Source organism: Pseudorca crassidens, chromosome 5, assembly GCF_039906515.1.
Source record: "Pseudorca crassidens isolate mPseCra1 chromosome 5, mPseCra1.hap1, whole genome shotgun sequence".
NCBI lineage: Eukaryota > Metazoa > Chordata > Mammalia > Artiodactyla > Delphinidae > Pseudorca > Pseudorca crassidens.
Window position 1 is genome coordinate 83,213,946 of NC_090300.1, and position 18,499 is coordinate 83,232,444.

Genomic DNA, 18,499 nt, shown 5'->3' on the forward strand with positions numbered 1-18,499 from the left:
AAAACATAAGTCAGTAAATTCCGGGTTCCCTGGTCCCAAAGGGAAGACCCTAGTAGAATTTGCCTCGTGACTCTCAGGGACCAGTGGGAGGGCTGGCCTCATTCACCTTTCCCTCTCGTGCGGGTCTCTCCCAGGGCCTGCACACCTTGTGTGGAGCTGGAGATATCAGGTCTAACAATGGGCTTGCTGTCCACATTTTCCTGTGCAACACCTCCATGGGGAACAGGTAAGTGGCTCAGAGCTATGGCACGAGAGCCCCCTTCCCCAAGAGCTACTGCAAGAGGGTGAAGGCTGGTTTGTTGTTTTTGTTACTATTTTTTTTTTTTTTTACCCCAGAGCAATCTTGATATACATTTTAAAATAATGACAATAAATGAGCATTTCTATCTTGACTGACTTCTGTGGCATAAATAAGAATGTCACATAACAATGCAAATACAAAAGGGACAATGGAGCACTGAAAGCAGGAGTAGTCTAAGTATTCTGACTCAAACCTTGACTTTAATCAGGTTTGAGTCAGAATATCCTTAACTTCTAAGGTTCCCCAGGGCTGTTCTTGAGTCCAAAGTCATACTGTATGAGCAGCCATTAGGGCTACCTGTTGGTGGCAGACTTTGGCTTCAGCTAATAACTTTGCGTAAGCTTAAAGATCCTAAATAAAAGAACTTACATATTAGATTTTTTTTTCAAAATCAGAAACACTTCCATAAAAGTCATTTTTGCCTTTTCTTTGGGAAGCAGAATATCATAGCAGTTTTGCACACTACCTTTGGAACCAGGCGGCTGTGTCCAAAGCCCAATCCATTCTTCTTGGCTGAGCAACCTAGGACAAGTCATTTAACTTCTCTGAGCCATGAATCAGGGCCAAAATCACGGCCCTATGACAAGGCACTGGAGATGTCCCTCGGGGTCCAGCGTCATACCAGGCTCCTCCTGTCTGTCTACCTGAGCTACATTAGCCTTCATTCAGTTCTTTCTACCTGCCATGTGCCTTTCTGCCTCAGAGCAGGTGCCTGTGCTGTTCCTTCTGGAATGTTCTCCCCACCCCACCCCCATCCCATCCCCAAGCCCTTGCCTAGATGATTTTTTCAGATCTCAGGTCAGACATTCCCCCTTCAGGGAAGCCTTGGCTGCCTCCTCAGACTAGATCAGGTTCATTATTCTTTCAGCCCCCTGAACGTGACATTCACAGTGCCATTACAGTTTATGATGATATGGTTCTGTAGTTGTTGGATTGCTGTCTGACTTCCTACTAGACTCTAAGGCTCCATGAGGGCAGAGATGGGGTCATTTTGCTCATCATTTTACACCCAGCACTAAGCCTGGCACATACCAGGTACTGAGCAATAATTTGTGCAGTGAATTAATTTGCCTGGACAGTGTTAAAACTGAAAATCATAGGAATTATTCTATATGTTTCAGATGCTTTTACAGTTCAGATGGAGACTTCTTGATTGGTAAGTTTTTAAGATTTCAGACCCTTTCATTGGTAATTGATCCCTAGTCATAAGCTACTTTTTAATTGTATACATATGACTTTCCTTTCAATCTGTCTTATTTAGTGCAGTCTACAGACTGAGGTGTAAAGGCGATTGGAGGTCTGGAAAAGATTCTTTGTGTACCCCCAAGCCCCTACTCTATTTCCTGGTCTCCCTGTCTTTGTTCGTTTCTTCTGGGCCTTTCTGATCTGGGAGATCTGGGCAGCTGAAAAGAAATGAAGAGTAATACCAACATGTGATTAACTTGTTAAGATAACTCTATTTGCCTTCACACTCACCCAAGAAAAGACCATCTGTCATTGATATCTGCAATATAAATACAAATTTTCATGAGACCATCAGGAAGGATGGAAAGTCTAGTAGGGATTTCTCTGGTCTACCCATTCTTTTTCGATGGTTTTAGTACGATATTATGGAGTGAACATTTTGATGTAGACAGTAGACATGCAAATGCCAGCATTCTGCTGGAACTATCAGAAATGGGTCTTTTTCCATCCTATTTCTTCTGCTCTTTCTGGTCAAGCCACAGAATTGTGCAAATACAAGCTCCTTACCTGGCAACCAAAGAAAAGAAGAAAAAAGCAGAGTCACTTTTTCCATTCATGTTTTTCTAGATAGTAAAATAGCTAACATAAGTTGTCAATTCTGTCATATTCCCCCATAAAACTCAATAAAGTACTTTTCATTTGGAATGAAAAAGCAAATGCAGCCCTTAAGCCTTTTACTCTTCATGAAGTCATTCTCGCCTGAAAAGAGCTACCCACTGCCACCCTGTCTTTTTTGTTAGTTCCCCAGAAAGGGAAACTTCTCATTTACACCGAGTTTGGCAAGATGCTTGTTCAGCCCAACGAGATATGCGTCATTCAGGTTGGTGATGTGTCCCCCTCTCCCTGCTTCTCCCTAATTTGGGAGCAATCTGATGTTGCAACTGCTGCTATTTCCAACTCTAAAATTTCTCTGTCATGTCTGGGCAATGGGGAGGAAGTTTGAGTTATACAGAAGGCTCCCTGTGCAGAAGGGTAACTAGACTTGTGTGCCTACTTTGTTTTATTATTTTTCAAATTTATTTTATTTCTTTAGTTAGTTAGTTTAGTTAGTTAGTTAGTTAGTTTGGCTGTGTTGGGTCTTCGTTACTGTGCGCAGGCTTTCTCTAGTGGCGAGCAGGAGCTACTCTTCGTTGCAGTGCGTGGGCTTCTCATTGCAGTGGCTTCTCTTGTTGTGGAGGACAGGCTCTAGGCACATGGGCTTCAGTAGCTGTGGCATGCGGGCTCAGTAGTTGTGGCTCACAGGCTCTGGAGCGTAGGCTCAGTAGTTGTGGCGCATAGGCTTAGTTGCTCTGCAGCCTGTGGGATCTTCCCAGACCAGGGCTCGAACCCGTGTCCCCTGCATTGGCAGGCGGATTCTTAACCACTGCGCCACCAGGGAAGCCCCCTACTTTGTTTTAAAATAGTACACAATCACAAAGCAAAGAACATTGTCAATTCACTTTCCTAAATATTTATACACCCTCTGGATAAGGTCCTGGTGCGGGTGGAAAGCAGTGAAGATGGATTTCTTTAAAAGTTGGCTAAATCAAGGCACTGTTATCTATGGACCCAGTGAGAGAGTAGACTAGAATTGGTTTGAGTCACAGATGTGATTAGAAGTTAAATTTTTCTTTCTACCTCCTCTTTGAGCTGGTCACCTCTCCAACATAGTTCAACAGGCTACAGAATTACTTGTGCAAGTGAGGCTGGCTGTGGCTCTTGGGCAGCTTCTTTATAACTACAGGTATAATTTGGGAGAGCACACCAATGTTTACTTCTGTTCCAGAGAGGAATGCGGTTCAGCATAGATGTCTTCGAGGAGACCAGGGGCTACATCCTGGAGGTCTACGGCGTCCACTTTGAGTTGCCTGACCTGGGACCGATTGGTAAATCTTCAATGCAAGCTTCTAAGCCTGACTTGAAATATAGGACACAGATAACTGCATGAAAGTTAAACATCCATCTCCCCTCTTTATCTCACTCAAACTTCAACTTTCCTCTCTAGACAACTTCTTCCCTAGACCAAGTGTAGTTGGGAATTTTAGAACATACTAGAGTTCCCTGAGCAATCGCAGACTTCTTATTTCAGACGTCTAAGTTCAGGGGCTCCAGGTGGCATAGCTGACCCATCTGATGAGATGACAGCTTCATTAATTAGCTGGTCAGTGCACCAGTCCATCAGCTTGTCTTGGCTCCCATGTTGTGCTGAGCGTAATGACAGGAACCACATTAAGGCTAGAACAAGCTTCTTGCCATCACATACATGCATAACAGAAAACGATCCAAGCCAACCCATGGTAAATCTCTCTCTAGAATAGTATACAGACCATTGGAGAGCAAAACAATATGTAATAGATTTCAGGTTATACAGAGTATACCCTAGAGGATGTAGAAGTCTGGGTTACTGTAGGCCAAGTCTCCAGTAACAGCTTCATAGAAAAGATAAGATTTGACTAATCCTCGATGGAAAGTTGAGGGAAAATAAAGAGGAAAGAGATGAGCTTAAGAAAAAGTGTACAAGTGGGAATGGGTTTTGTGGATAAAAGGAAGATCATGTTCTTAAATGAGTGGCTTGTATGTAGACAATAAAATGGGAAAAGCCATAACAATGATAGGGGCTATGTGGCTATGGAAAGGGGAAACGGACTGAAAGACATACAGTCTATGAACCTCACATTCCTACTGAGCATCCTCCAAAACATCTACACACTTGAGAGTCAAAAAGCATACCTCCCTCAGTACTGTGAAGGAGCTAGAAACCACAGCCTCCACGAGGCAGATTAAAACTTTCAAAAGTGAAACAAGGTCCCCCACCCCCAATTCTTCTGGCAAGCTGGAGGCGGGAGAGCAGGAGAGAAGTGAAGGCGGTAGGGGGGGTTGTTCGCAAAACGTCCCTGGGAGTGAAAGGAGTGGTTGGGAAAATTGGCCCTTGGTTCCATCTTTGGCATGTTTGCTGAAGGTGGTGGCCACAGCCCCCAGCTCTTCTCTTTCCTTGTCAACAGATTTTTTTTAGAGCAAACCAGGGACAGGCCAGCATGTGCCTTCTGGTCACTCCCCTGGGGGATCCAAATAGTCAGAGGAAGGTGAGAGGCAGCAGAGAGGCAGTGGAGCCATGGTGGGCCATCTGTTATCCTGCTCTCCACCCGCTCTTCCCACTTTGCTCTGGCTTCCTGCTGCTCCAGAGCCAGCAGAGCCTCCGGGTTCCATGGAACACGTACCCTCTGGAAAATATATATAATTTACTAACCAGCTGGGGACATTTTTTCTTTTAAACCCCAGGAGCTGGAAATGATAAAACACTCCCCAGGTCTCTCCACTCAGAGTTAAATTATGTTTTTGCACTTACGTTTTTCATTTTTGGTCTTTTGATTTATTTTTTTCTCTCTGGAGGGAACACTCACAAAGCAAAGGTAAGCAGGCAAGTCCCAAATACTGTCTCCCTCAGTGGCAGACAGATTGTCAGGCTGCAGAGCAGTTTTTCAGGCTTGGGTTGATTCTGAGTTCTGTCTGAGGAGCAGAGGCACGCCTGGGGCTACAGTATGTAACCTTTCTCAAGGACTGTAGATGAGTTCTAGAGTCATCAGAGTTTTCTTGGAAAAAAAGATCTAGTATTCTATCATACCTTCCCTTTCCTCTTTTCTAGTCTCTCCCTCTCCTCCCCTTCCCTCCCCTGTAGTGATGAGATAATGCATGTAAAATGTTTATAAACCATATTCACTACAACTTTAGGACATAATGCTGGTGATGATGATGATGCTATTTTCATGATTTTTTTCTGACCAAATTCCTTAGGTCCTCCTTAAAAGGCACCAGACTGGGATTCCAATGAGCCTTTGAACAATGAAAGCAAATTGTGGAGTAGCTTTTGACGTGGAAGAAAGCCCTTTCTCTTTGTGCAACAGTGGGCATCTTTCCTATGTGATTTCAGAAGTGTCTAAAAGACTTTTGGGTCATTATGTTCTAGGAGCCAATGGCTTGGCCAATCCTCGTGATTTCTTGATACCTGTTGCCTGGTACGAAGATCACCAAGCGCCAGGTGGTTACACTGTGATTAATAAATACCAGGGCAAGATGTTTGCTGCCAAACAGGTAAAGTAAGCGGGTTTGTAGGCAGGGGAAGGAATGAATAGTTATTAATCACCTTCTGATTGCCAAGGCTAGTATTAAGTATTTACATATATTATTTCATCTTTACCACATCACTAAGATACTACAAATAAGGTGCTGCTTGCCTTACTTGTAGTCATGAAAACAGGCCAGGTGGTGATAACTTACCAAATGTCACAGTAAATGACAGAATCAGCATTCAAACCCATATCTTTCTGACTCCAAAGTGCATGCTCTTTCTATTTATCAAGCAATAAAAACCCCGCAATATCTAGGTCTCTATAAATGTTGGGGAAGCATAATATACAGGCAGGGCAATATGTTCTGAAAAGGAAAATGAGTTAATAGCAGTTCATCTAAGACTTACATTCAAGAATGGTCACCATATTTTCAAATACAAGCAACAATTGATAGAAAACAAGCAGAACTCAGTTAGTTTGACTTTGTTTATAGCACCAGCCTGGTAAACTCAGGAGATAAGCAAAGGCATAGATAATAATAAAAATAACAATATATAATCTGTAATATAATACATTATTACTTCATATACTGGATATATAATATAGTAAAATAAAGTAACCATACAGTAAAAATAATCCAAAGATCTCTTCTGTTTACCATTATTCATTTGCTTTATTTTTGCCCATTTAACTTATTGCTTATATTTTGCTAAGGCACGTTATTTTCTTTGGACAGCATCTAGAAGGTATGCTAACCAGCAGAGACCAACTAGTTTGGCGTTTAAAACTAACTCTTGAGGGTTCATTGTCACACTCATTGACACATAGTCACCCTCATATTCTCTGGATCAGGATTTCCTAAAATGTGGTTCAGAGACCACTTGCATCAGAAATTCTCAGGAAACTTGTTTAAAATGCAGGTGCTGAGCTACTACTCCAGCCTGGCAAAAATGATGACCTCTGGGGATGCAGTGTGGAAATCACATTCATTTTTTTTTCCTGTGCTATACAGTAGGCACTCACCAGCCATCTACTTCGTACATAGTAGTGTACATACGTCAATCCCAATCTCCCAGTCCGTCCCACCCCCCACCCCTTGGTGTCCATATGTTTGTTCTCTACCTCTGTGTCTCTATTTCTGCTTTGCAAATAGGTTCATCTGTACCATTGTTCTAAATTCCACATATATGTGTTAATATATGACTTTTTTTCCTCTTTCCAACTTACTTCACTCTGTATGATAGTCTCTAGGTCCTTCCACGTCTCTGCAAATGGCGATAAAGAAGATGTGGTACATATATACAATGGAATACTACTCAGCCATAAAAAGGAATGAAATTGTGCCATTCACGTTCATTTTTAAATGACTATTCCCTGTATTATATTTGACATATATTTGATAGAGGATCACCATTCTAGAGGTAGCCAGCAGCTCCATGGGTTTCCACTTTCCAAATGGACTCTGTGTGGGTTATTCTCTGTGTGAGCCCCCACTGATCCATTCTCCCATCTCTGCCATGATCTGTGCCCTGGGAGGCTGACCTACATGGACTGTATCACCTGGACTCCCTAGCCTAACTACCTTCCTATAACAGAACACTGATCCTCTCTTACCCCAGGGCAGACCCAAGAAGCATCACCTTAGGATTGCTCTGAAATCTCAAGTCCCTGGGGCTGGAACTCTTAGAGACCTTCTAGCCTTCCTGCACTCACCAACCGAGGCACTGAATATACTAGAATCTCCTCTGGGCAGCAGTTAGCTGGAGAGCAGTCACAGCCAAGTGCCTACCCTCAGCACTGGGAAACCCAGACGGTGGCCCAGATTGTCAAAGAATTGCTGGCATCCACAGATTCTCACAGTTGTGTTAAAATTGTTGAAAAGGCACTGCTTGGAGCATGTGCTGTGCTTGTGCTGCACATGTGATCAGAAGCAGCTGCAGCTTATGAACTGGAAGACTAGGGTTAGCGGCATAGCAAGGACAGTTTGAGAGAATGTGAAGCAACCACAAGATGATTCAGGGTGATATTTTTCCCAGAGATGGTATTATTAAATGATGAGAACAGAATCACATCAAAAAAGAGACAATAATACCAAGTACAAACTGAGGAATCATAGCTACAAAAGCATTACATGCTAAAATCACCCTTTCCTGCCTTTTTGTTGTTGTTGTTGTTAAATCAGGATGTCTCCCCGTTCAATGTTGTGGCCTGGCATGGGAATTATACGCCCTACAAGTACAACTTGGAGAACTTCATGGTCATCAACTCAGTGGCCTTTGACCACGCAGTAAGTCTGGCCCATGGAGGGGCCCCGGGGAGAGGACACCCGTAGGTGGGAGGGGTCCACAGTAGACCCCTGACATTCACAGATTTAACACTACCAGTGTCACCCTTGGAAGCCCAAGATTTAGTCATTTGTCGCTGTGCTGACAGGAATTTGAATCATCTGCTGCAAGGCTTCAGTGAAGGAGTAAATAACATAGCTAGAGGGCGATCCAGGCTAAAAGCTCAGCACTCACCCTGCAGTACAGCTCAGCTCTCTACAGAGTATTCACAGGAACTCTCCTACATGGCTAAAAACTTGGTTTCTTCCTGGAAAATATATCCCCAAAAGAAAACCAGTGCTAATGTTAGTGATGGAGTGGTGAGGAAGGAACATTTCTGGATTTGGAAAGTTCTCTGTCCTGCTCATAAATACCAAGAGTCTGCTAGCTCTGGCTGCCCACTCCAGTGCCTCCACTCCCGGCTCTTTTTAGCCATGATGGAACAGACAGCCCTCTTCTAAAGTTACTCATAATGTTCAGTGCTTGAATTTAAACCAAAGAAATTCTAGATTATGAACTCGATCATATTTTTCAGTCAATCAGGGGACTACAAATAGGTCCCCAGCCTACAGTGCAGGCCCCCAAGGCCCCACATTCTCGATAAAGTGCTACTTCTGAGATCCTGGGGGAAAGTTCACTTTGCATAATAGATTAACTTTACCCACAAGCTGGAGGGGTAATTAGAGCAGAAGCAAGAAACCAGAGACAGAAAGATTACTCTGAGCCAGTTCAGCTTACCTCTAGGGGCCCAAAACTACCCTTCTGAAGAGCAGCAACAATTAATAAAATCAAAAGGGAAAAGAAAATGAGGCATCATGCCCAAAGCAGCAAGAAAAAGGATCCTGAGACACTGATAGAGCTTTATTTGAGCTTCGCTACCTTTTAACAGTTTCAGATCATTTCTCATGACAGAGGAAGGAGTGTTCATTTTCACAGCATAAAGCGTTTTTTGACTTGCATTTACACATGCCCAATCTCCTCTGTACTGCTGCTATAGTTGTTTTCCCAAAATTCAGACCTGATCATTCTATCACAGCATTAGAAAACATTTGCAGGTTCCCTGTGGTTTAGGATTAAGTCTGAGCTCTGAAGCATGGTATCTGATGGTCTTTGCCATCTGGCCCTGGGCTCATTTCCCAGTACCACCTCTTGCCCCTCTCCCTTTTGCCAGTGCACTCTGGGCTTTAGCTCTCTTGCCTCAACAAAATCTCTGTGCATTTTGATCTTTCCTGTTATCTGTGCTTAAAATGCCTTTCTGCCTTTTCCTTCCTTTCCTTCCCTTCCTTCCTTCCTCCTTCCCTCCCTCCTTCCCTCTCTTTTTCTTTCTTTCTCCTTTCATTCTTCAGGTCCTACCTCAAATGTCATGTCCTCTTTGAAGCCTTCCCTGATCCTGTCAGTAGAGATAGGCACTCTGTACCCCCTTGGCTCTCTATTTGTAAAGCTAGATTTCCCTTGGCACCTTGCTGTGATTCATTATTCATGCACTTGTTTTATTACTCCTTCAGTCCCCCTCACACACACCCACCACCACCACTAATGATGCTAAAGAGCAAGGAGTAGTGCTCAATCATCTTTGAATCCCAGACCCTCATGTGGCATCTGAAAGTAAACATGATCATTGATTGCCATTAAGTTGAATCTCAGTCTTTCCACCGAAGGAGTCTAAAGTTCTTGATAAATCATAATATTGTCCCCCCACCTATTCCCTTTTCCCCTATACTACCACCACCCAGATGAGTGATGCATTTTAGACCTGAGAGTCAAACAAGGGTAAGAAAGCAATGAGGATACCATCTGGAATCTCTGTGATTCCTCCAAAGAGATGCACATCCTACAACTATACCAACCCTTGGATATTATTTTATTTCTATTTCCACCTTACTCTGAGCACCCCTTCTGCCAAGAGCTCCCTGCAGCACATCCCAGCTCTGGTCACTCTGACCTGAGGTTGGGAGGCATGCACTGCTTGTTGTCAGACCCACAGGGTAGTACTTACATGAAATGAGGGCTCAGCAGGGTGAGAAAGCTGCTCAGAATCTCCTTAGCTGGTGTTAATTCATTTTGCTTCAAGCACAGCAAGAGGGGAAAGTCAGATGAGTGATTACTACACCTCGATGACAAGCCCAGACTTCTTAGCCTGGCCTGTGGTTTGATCAGACATTACAGTTTCACTCAAAAACCCTTCATGCATGGGTGACGTGTGTCATTGTTCAGTCACCTCCCTCTCCTCGTGTCTTCAGGCTTTCCTTGTCCTTTCTTTCACAGGACCCATCCATTTTCACGGTATTGACTGCCAAGTCTGTCCGCCCCGGAGTGGCCATCGCTGATTTTGTCATCTTCCCACCGCGATGGGGAGTTGCTGATAAGACCTTCAGGCCTCCTTATTACCACAGTAAGTCTTTTGCCAAGTTACATTTGAAAACCAAAGAGATGGCAGAGTGGTGAGCATTACCCACGAGGAACGCTGCCAGAGGTGTTTTTGGACGCCCTGTCCTGGCTGGAGTTCAAAGCCTGCCTCCCCAGGCCCAGTGCCGCTCCCCCAGAATTTTAGCTACTTAAACGCCACAACTTGTGTGGGGATGGCAGTGGCGTGTTGACTCTGAGAAGGAAACAACTGTGTAATGCCTACAGCCCAGTTCCTCTGGCCCTGAAGAATGGCACAAAGGCTGGTAAAGGATGAAGCAAGATGTTTCTCTACATTTTAGGTATAAAGGGAGGAGGAACCACGGGATGTTGTTGGTTAGTTTGCTGTTTTTGGAAAGTTCACTATCTAAGTCTGGTTCAAGAGCCAATAACATGTGCCTTCTCCAATAATAATTGGAGGGGTAAAGCAGATTGCAGTCCACACTGGGGGATGGATCCCATTCTGGAAGCAGTTTCTGCAAAGCAGTTGTTGTCTAGAACAGAACTTACCAAATCTATGATTTTTTTCATTTTATTAATACTGTTTTTACTTACTGCGAACACTTACTGACAATTTCCTATGGCTCTAAGGTTCTTTAAAAGTATTAACCCGTTCAATCCTCATAACAGTTGTGAAAGGTAGGTAGTGTCATTATCTGCCTCCACCCCCGCCACTTTTTTTTTTTTTCAGAGATGAAACTGAGCTGTGAAGGATTAAGTCGCTTGCTCAAGGCCTCACAGCTAGTTAAGTGGTGGAGTCAGGATTTAATGAAGGCAGTCCGATGCCGGACCAGTCATGGGCACTAGCAGATATGCCTAGCACAGTGCCCAGTGCATGATATGCATCTAATAAATATTTATTTAATAGGTGAATGCATCGCCAAGAATGAATAAGGTACCTCATGGCTGTACTTAATGAAGCTGGCATTTTTAATTGTGCAGTAGCTAGCTATAAACCCAACCTAAATGTCAACGCACAATTCTACTTCCTGGAGAGTGCATTTTTGTACATAGAGTTCTGGAAAGACTCTGAGGTGCATGTCAGCTGGAACATTCTAAAAAACAAACCCCTTTCTTTAGCTAACCTCAGGGCTTTCTGTCTCTGAGGCGCCTCTCGATATGTACCCAGGTGGCAGCACTTTAACAGGATACAACAGTGACTAAATGAGCAATTTAGGCATTTGTAGAGGGTGGAGAACAAAGGCCCTCAGAATGGAAGAAGGTCACTTCATGGTCAAATGTCAGCATCACCTTTCTCAGGTGAAATCACCTGAAAAGGACACAACTGGTTAACACTTCAAGGACACCAGATACTTTGTGAATAGAGATGTAACAAACTATGTCCTTTCTGAAGAATATCAAGCCCATCACAGGTCCCAACTGTTCTCCTCCTGGAAATTAGTCCCCTAGAGAGCCTGTTGTCAAGGCAAGAGAATTGCTCTGGATTATAGCCTGTACGTCACATACTAATCCTTGATACTTCACTATTTCACATAGTTCTTATATGGAGGCTGCTCTTCGTGCCTGAGGTAGTGGTTTTCAAATTTTAGCATGTGTCAGTGTCACCTGGAGGGCTTGTTAAAACGCAGATTCCTGGGTCCCACCCTCAGAATTTCTGCTTCAGAATGTCCAGGGTAGGACCTGAGAATTTGCATTTGTACCAAGTTCCCTCGTGATGCTGATGCAACTGTTCCAGGAGCCACACTTTAAGAGCATTAGGGGATATGAAAAACACTTAGAATGACTTTTTTAAAAAATATTTTTCCCTGGGTCCACTCTCAGAGAGTTTAATTAGTTGGTATTGAGGTGGAACCTCAGAATCTGCGTTTTGAACTAGCAAGTCAGGGGATTCTGATGCAGGAGGTCTACAGACCACATGTTGAGAAATGCTGGCCTGGGGCTTGTCTCCCCACCCAGGTTCGCTCCTGTGCTACAGCTGTCAATCCACTGCTTGATTTTAGTTTGTAATTCAGACTGCCTGAAACAAATGGCCTCGTGAAATGCCTCTTCTAATTTTTTTTAAGACTCTCAAATAAATTTGGCCCAGGATAGATAAATCTCAGAGAGGTATGGTTGCCCTGAGTTAGTTGGAAAAACCCCAGAACCCTGAGTTAGAAATTATTTTTACCAGAGATATTAAAAATAATGCTTTAGGGCTTCCCTGGTGGCACAGTGGTTGAGAGTCCGCCTGCTGATGCAGGGGACACGGGTTCGTGCCCCGGTCCAGGAAGATCCCACGTGCCGCGGAGCAGCTAGGCCCGTGAGCCATGGCCACTGAGCCTGCGCGTCCGGAGCCTGTGCTCCGCAACGGGAGAGGCCACAACAGTGAGAGGCCCGCGTACCGCAAAAAAAAATAAAAATAATAATGCTTTAGCAGTAATCAAAATCTCTGCCACTTTGATGTGACTTTACAGAAGTGGAGAATGATTTCTGTAGAAATATTGCCTCCAGTCATCTTGTTTTTTTTAATAAATTTATTTATTTATTTATTTTTGGCTACATTGGGTCTTCGTTGCTGCACGCAGGCTTTCTCTAGTTGCGGTGCGCAGGGGCTACTTTTCCTTGTGGTGTGTGGGCTTCTCATTGTGGTGGCTTCTCTTGTTGCGGACCATGGGCTCTAGGTGCACGGGCTTCAGTAGTTGCGGCATGCAGGCTCAGCAGTTGTGGCTCGCAGGCTCTAGAGGGCAGGCTCAATAGTTGTGGCACACGGGCTAGTTGCTCCATGGCATGTGAGATCTTCCTGGACCAGGGCTCGAACCCGTGTGCTCTGTGTTGGCAGGTGGATTCTTAACCACTGTGCCACCAGGGAAGCCCACCTCCAGTCATCTTAATGCACCTTAGTCAACTGGATTCAGCATTAATCAAAAAGGCAAGGTCTACCTTCCCAGTGTCCTTTGAAATACAGAAAATGATGTAGAAATGTCATCACCAAATCATTGCTACCTAAATTCATATTCAGATCAAAGCTGAATTCTGTCTTGCTCTCTTCCCAAAATTAAGCCATGAAGGTGACCCTGAGGATACATACTAGATCAAGGAGTGTGACAGCATATTTAAGTCATGAACAGAACTGCTTTTAAAATATAGACACTTTATGCTTACCGTTGCTTCTTTTCCTCTATTTCTGCTTCATGGAGAAACAAGTAGAGCTATGACCTGGGTCTTACCTTTTCTGCAGGGGCCTGCAGCAGCATTTTGTTTTCTGGGCAAAATGGGTATGGCTGCTCAGTCAGTTCCACAAGTATTTTGGCACTTGGCTATATTCACAAGTAAGGAAGGGGGTGGAGCATTTATCATGTCAAATGTTTGGCTTTGCAAGGGTTGCCAATGCCATATCTCTCTTCTCTGTCTAAGATTTGCACTCTCAGCACTCTCATGGGACAGACTATGACTACGACTATGACTATGAAGAACTTTAAAGAGGCTGTTTCTTACTCATTTCTATCACAGTACTTAGCACAGTGTCCATATATGCTGGATGGATGGAGAGGCAGATGGATAGGGTAGGAAATGGACAGATGAATGGATGGATGGTTAGATGGGTAGATTTTCACCCAGGTGTTATATTTCTTTAATTCTTGCTCTAGATAAAGAGCTTTGTTTCAACAGAAACGTAAGATAGAAAAAGTGGAAACATGGTGATTTTTGTCAAATTTTGTTGATTCTGGAGGCACAACTGGGACCAGTATACTTAACTTATATGAAAGCAAATTTCCATTTAACTTGGGAGAACTTTCTAACACCCAGAGTCTTCATTAATATGATAGGTTCCTTTGTTGAGTAGAGTGCTTCCATTCACAGGAGGCATGCAGGCAGAGCCCAGAAGGTAATCTGTCAGGAATGATATACAGAATATTTCTGTTTTGAGTAGAAGTAGGGGTACCTTCCAATATTAAGATTTTCAGATTCTATGAAGAGAATGTCAATGGAAAAAGAATGAATCTAAGAAGCATTTTAGAGAATGAAAGAATAAGTTGATATTAGATTCAGATATAGAAGATATTTGTTAGAATATACAGTATTTATGGATTAGTTTTTATAGATAACAAGATTTTTTCACACAGATTATTATTTATTAACAGCCTCCAAGTCCAGGGTTCTTTCCATTACATCACATTTCCATCAACACACACACACACACACACACACACACACACACACACACACACACACCCCACTTCAATTTTCTAATTTGGTAACCAGAAATATAGTGATACCCTGTATGACTGTGAGGCTATTTGGGAAGGGATTCAGATCTGAGAAAGAGGATAATTTTTACATGGGGCTTGTAAGCCTAGATGATGGAGTGCATCCCTTCTTTATTATGATTTGCATGTTAACTATTATTAAAATTCTTGTCTGGGCCTTGATTTTCTTTAGATCTAGCATAATTTCATCCAGGCAGTGGAACTGAAGACCTCTGATAATCCACAGGGCCGTGGAGTAGAGCTTTGCCTACCAAGAATTCCACCCTAAAGAATGTTTTGCAGTTGTTTTCCTGTCTATCTATATTCTTTATTATTTCTATGAAATTTATCAGATTCTCCTATCTTCTTGACATCCTGTGGAAATAATGTTTGAGAGGTCTTGGTGTTTTCGGGCCTTGCCTGAGATAATAAAAATAATACTGTTTCAACCTTCCCAGGGAACTGCATGAGTGAATTCATGGGACTCATCAAAGGTCACTATGAGGCAAAGCAAGGTGGGTTCCTGCCAGGGGGAGGCAGCCTGCACAGCCCAATGACGCCCCATGGGCCTGATGCCGACTGCTTTGAGAAGGCCAGTAAAGCCAAGCTGGCGCCTGAGAGGATTGCTGATGGCACCATGGTAAGCAAGTTAGATGTGAGGCTCTGGTGGCTTCTGGGGTCCCCAACCTTGTTGAGAGGCTATTTTTTATTTTTCCAAAGTCACAAAGAAGGAGTCAGGAGAGGAGAGTGTGTGTCTATGTGTATGTTCCCATGTGTGTATGCACACACCCCAATGTATACACTAGACTCCTGATGTGGTAGGGTAAAAAGAGTTTGTATTGTACTTGGAGTCAGACCTGGGTTCAAATTCTAGCTCTTGGTTCCTGTGTGACCTTGAGTAAGTCACTTAACTTCTCTGTGCTTCATTGTCTCCATCTGTAGAATAGGTAGAGCATCCAATCCAGCCAGTGGCTGTGATTTAACCCTGCTGACTGTACAGCACTGTTCAAATATAAGGGGGGATATTTTTAATACTATGTGAGGAGTCTTCCCTTATCTGTATGCAGCCCTCTGTATATATGCTCTGTCTCAGAGTCATCTCCTGCATTTTGAAGTAATCTTCTAGGGCCACAGGAACAGGGGATACAGGATGTCACCTTTAGCTTGTTTCTCAAGCCCAGGAGGGTCAAGGAAACCTTTGCCTGACTACAGTCAGAGATTGTGAGCAGCAGTTCTCAGCTGTTTTCTCATTTTGTTTTGCTCTCCTTTGGCATGGGATGAAACTGATGGGATTTAAAACCTGTTTTGTATTCCTCCTGTGTCACGCTGTAAACACTGAGGCTGAACACAATTGCAGTTAGCTGCAGTACTTGATTTCATTTTATTTTGCATTCTAGTTTATGGACCACAATGAGTAATTTTATGCTAAATCATATGTAAATTTGCTTTAAAGTTTTAAACAAATGCCTTCAGTGCCACCTGACTTTAAAATTGATAGCACAGACCTGCCTGACTCCATGCCCAGCTTGCAAACTACCTAATCAGAGAGCTTATCTGTCCCTCTGCCCAACGCAGTTTACTTGCAGTTCCAACTTGAGGACCATAGTTGATGGAGCTGATCTGCAGGGGCAGGGTGCGAGTCCCATCTGCTGGACCTCGGCTCCATTTCCCCTTGCAAGGGCCTCTGCAGAGTTTCTGTAGAACCCCTTCATCTCTGTGCGAGAGCTTTATGAAATATTGATAATCTTAAGCTGTTACCTCTGAAAGTTCCTGGAAGTTCACAGGCTACCCCAGAGTTACCACTTAGTAACCTTCAGTGCCCAACTTGGCTTTGGATAGTGTTACCGGGGAGCAGTGCTTTTGCAACAGTGAGGCACAGGACAGGGCTGTTTCTATGAGGAGCAAGACTTTGGGGAATGTCTAGGGCTTGGAGCCCTAGTGAGAAGGAGCTCTCCTATGGAGGGGAGCCCAGACTACCTGGCAAAGGAGGGTCCAACACTTTACTAGACCTAACTGGGTCTCCCTCACCATTTCCTATTACATAATTTGGATCCAGGCTCATCCATATGCCTTATCCTTATACCACTTTGCAATAAATTAACTTTATAATACTGTCTTCATAGCTCAGCTGGGATGGAGTTTTGTTACTCCCGTCAGACAGCAGGGCTCCTAAGAAGTGGTCAGCAAAGAGACAACAATAATTATGGCCTTAATAATGACTTTTATATCTGAATAGTGCTTTATAACGTGCACAACACCTCCATATGATCTTATTTGGTCCTCATATCAAGCTTGTCACGGGAAGTCAGGCAGAGACAATCAACTCCATTGTTTTATTTTTTAAATATGTATTTATTTATTAGTTTATGTATTTGTTTGTTTGTTTATTTATTTATTTTGGCTGCTTCTGGTCTTAATTGCGGCATGTGGTATCTTCGTAGCAGCATGTGGGATCTTTAGTTGCGGCATGCACACTTCTTTAGTAGCAGCATGCAGACTCTTAGCTGTGGCACGCATGCGGGATCTAGTTCCCCGACCAGGGATCAAACCCAGGCCCCCTGCATTGGGAGCGCAGAGTCTTACCCACTGGACTACCAGGGAAGTCCCTCTCCATTGTTTTAGGCAAAAAGAAGTTAATGTATATTAGACACCAGACATTAACATGGGTTCTCTGAGTTGTGGCACAAAGAGAATTTTTATCTTCCTTTTGTCCATGTATATTTTTTAAATTTCCAGCGACATGAGCACATAAGAATTGTAGGGTTTTCTTTTTTTTTTTTAAGCCATAGTGAGTCGGAAAATCAGCAACAGGTGAAGCTGGAATGTCTAGGATGCACAGGGCACTTGCATATTCTTTCTGTTGCAGATGAAACCTGCCTGAACATAGCAGGACATCCACCATTCAGAACCTTCTGGGACAGGGCTTTTAAAAGTGCTACAGACGTTCCTGCTCCCCTCCTCCCATCTCCTCCTCCTCAGTCTCTCTTTTCCTTCTTTTCCTTTTCCCAGCCTATCTCTTGGTCAGAGTCCTGCAAAAGAAAGGCTCAAATCCCAGCTCTATGATTTCTTACTACTGTCACCTTAGACAGTCATTTCCCAGCTCTGAACCTTAGTTTCCTCATCTGCAAAATGGGAAGTATGTTCTCCCTCACATGGACATAGCCACGGTAAAGGCCCCTGAGAAGAATATTCCTAGGACTCTCCCACCTCTGCCCTTGGGTCTAGCAAATTTAGCTCCATGATGCTACAAGGACAATGTGATGCTTACGTGTCCAGTTCCATTTGACAGAATGAAACTTGAGTGTCAGAGAAGTTAAGGATCTTGCACAAGCTATTACCCACTTATAAGTAGTAGGGCCAGAGCCAGAACCCAAGGCTTGAGTTTTTCTCCTCACCGTGCTAGCACACATGATTTATTATTCAAAGAGTCTACCTACTCATATCGTCTCTCTTGACATCTAATCAAATGTGTTTTATTATCCACCTCACTTCTTTCTTGTCCCCATCCTCATTCCCTACAGGCATTTATGTTTGAGTCTTCTCTAAGTATGGCCGTCACCAAGTGGGGGCTGAAGACCTCTAATTGTTTGGATGAGAACTACTACAAGTGCTGGGAACCTCTCAAGAGCCACTTCACCCCCAATTCCAGAAACCCTGCAGGAGCTAATTGAGACTGGAGCATTGCTACCATAATTGAGGATGGATTTGTGTGATTTCCTTTAGAATCTCATGCTCTTTGGCAGTACTGGGGGAGGAGGTTGGTTAAAATGAGAACTTTTTCACAGTCAAGGAACTCAAACATTTATAGAGATGTATTTGGAAAGTGCTTTCAGCTTAATTACTCAATAAATACTTGCTGGTGTTCTGTGAAAGTGGCAGTTGGTCATAAACAGGCCTTGATGGGGCAGACCTGTGGTGCCCAGGAATGGAAGTCCATGAGATTGGACCAGGAGATTAGGTTCTCCTAGAGTGAGAAGACAGGCAACAGAACAG

At 43.5% G+C, this 18,499-nt stretch overlaps 1 protein-coding gene across 1 annotated transcript in view; it reads left to right on the forward strand.

The window, feature by feature from the left end:
* Positions 1–18,378, forward strand: part of HGD (homogentisate 1,2-dioxygenase) — a 45,232-nt gene extending 26,854 nt beyond the window's left edge. The window contains exons 6-14 of the mRNA XM_067738762.1: positions 135–226; positions 1,423–1,457; positions 2,287–2,366; positions 3,312–3,411; positions 5,490–5,614; positions 7,775–7,879; positions 10,182–10,308; positions 14,965–15,146; positions 18,028–18,378. Of these exons, the coding sequence (XP_067594863.1) occupies positions 135–226; positions 1,423–1,457; positions 2,287–2,366; positions 3,312–3,411; positions 5,490–5,614; positions 7,775–7,879; positions 10,182–10,308; positions 14,965–15,146; positions 18,028–18,177 (996 nt within the window). The 3' untranslated portion in view covers positions 18,178–18,378. The remainder of the gene's footprint in view (positions 1–134; positions 227–1,422; positions 1,458–2,286; positions 2,367–3,311; positions 3,412–5,489; positions 5,615–7,774; positions 7,880–10,181; positions 10,309–14,964; positions 15,147–18,027) is intronic.
* Positions 18,379–18,499: the final 121 nt, after the last annotated feature.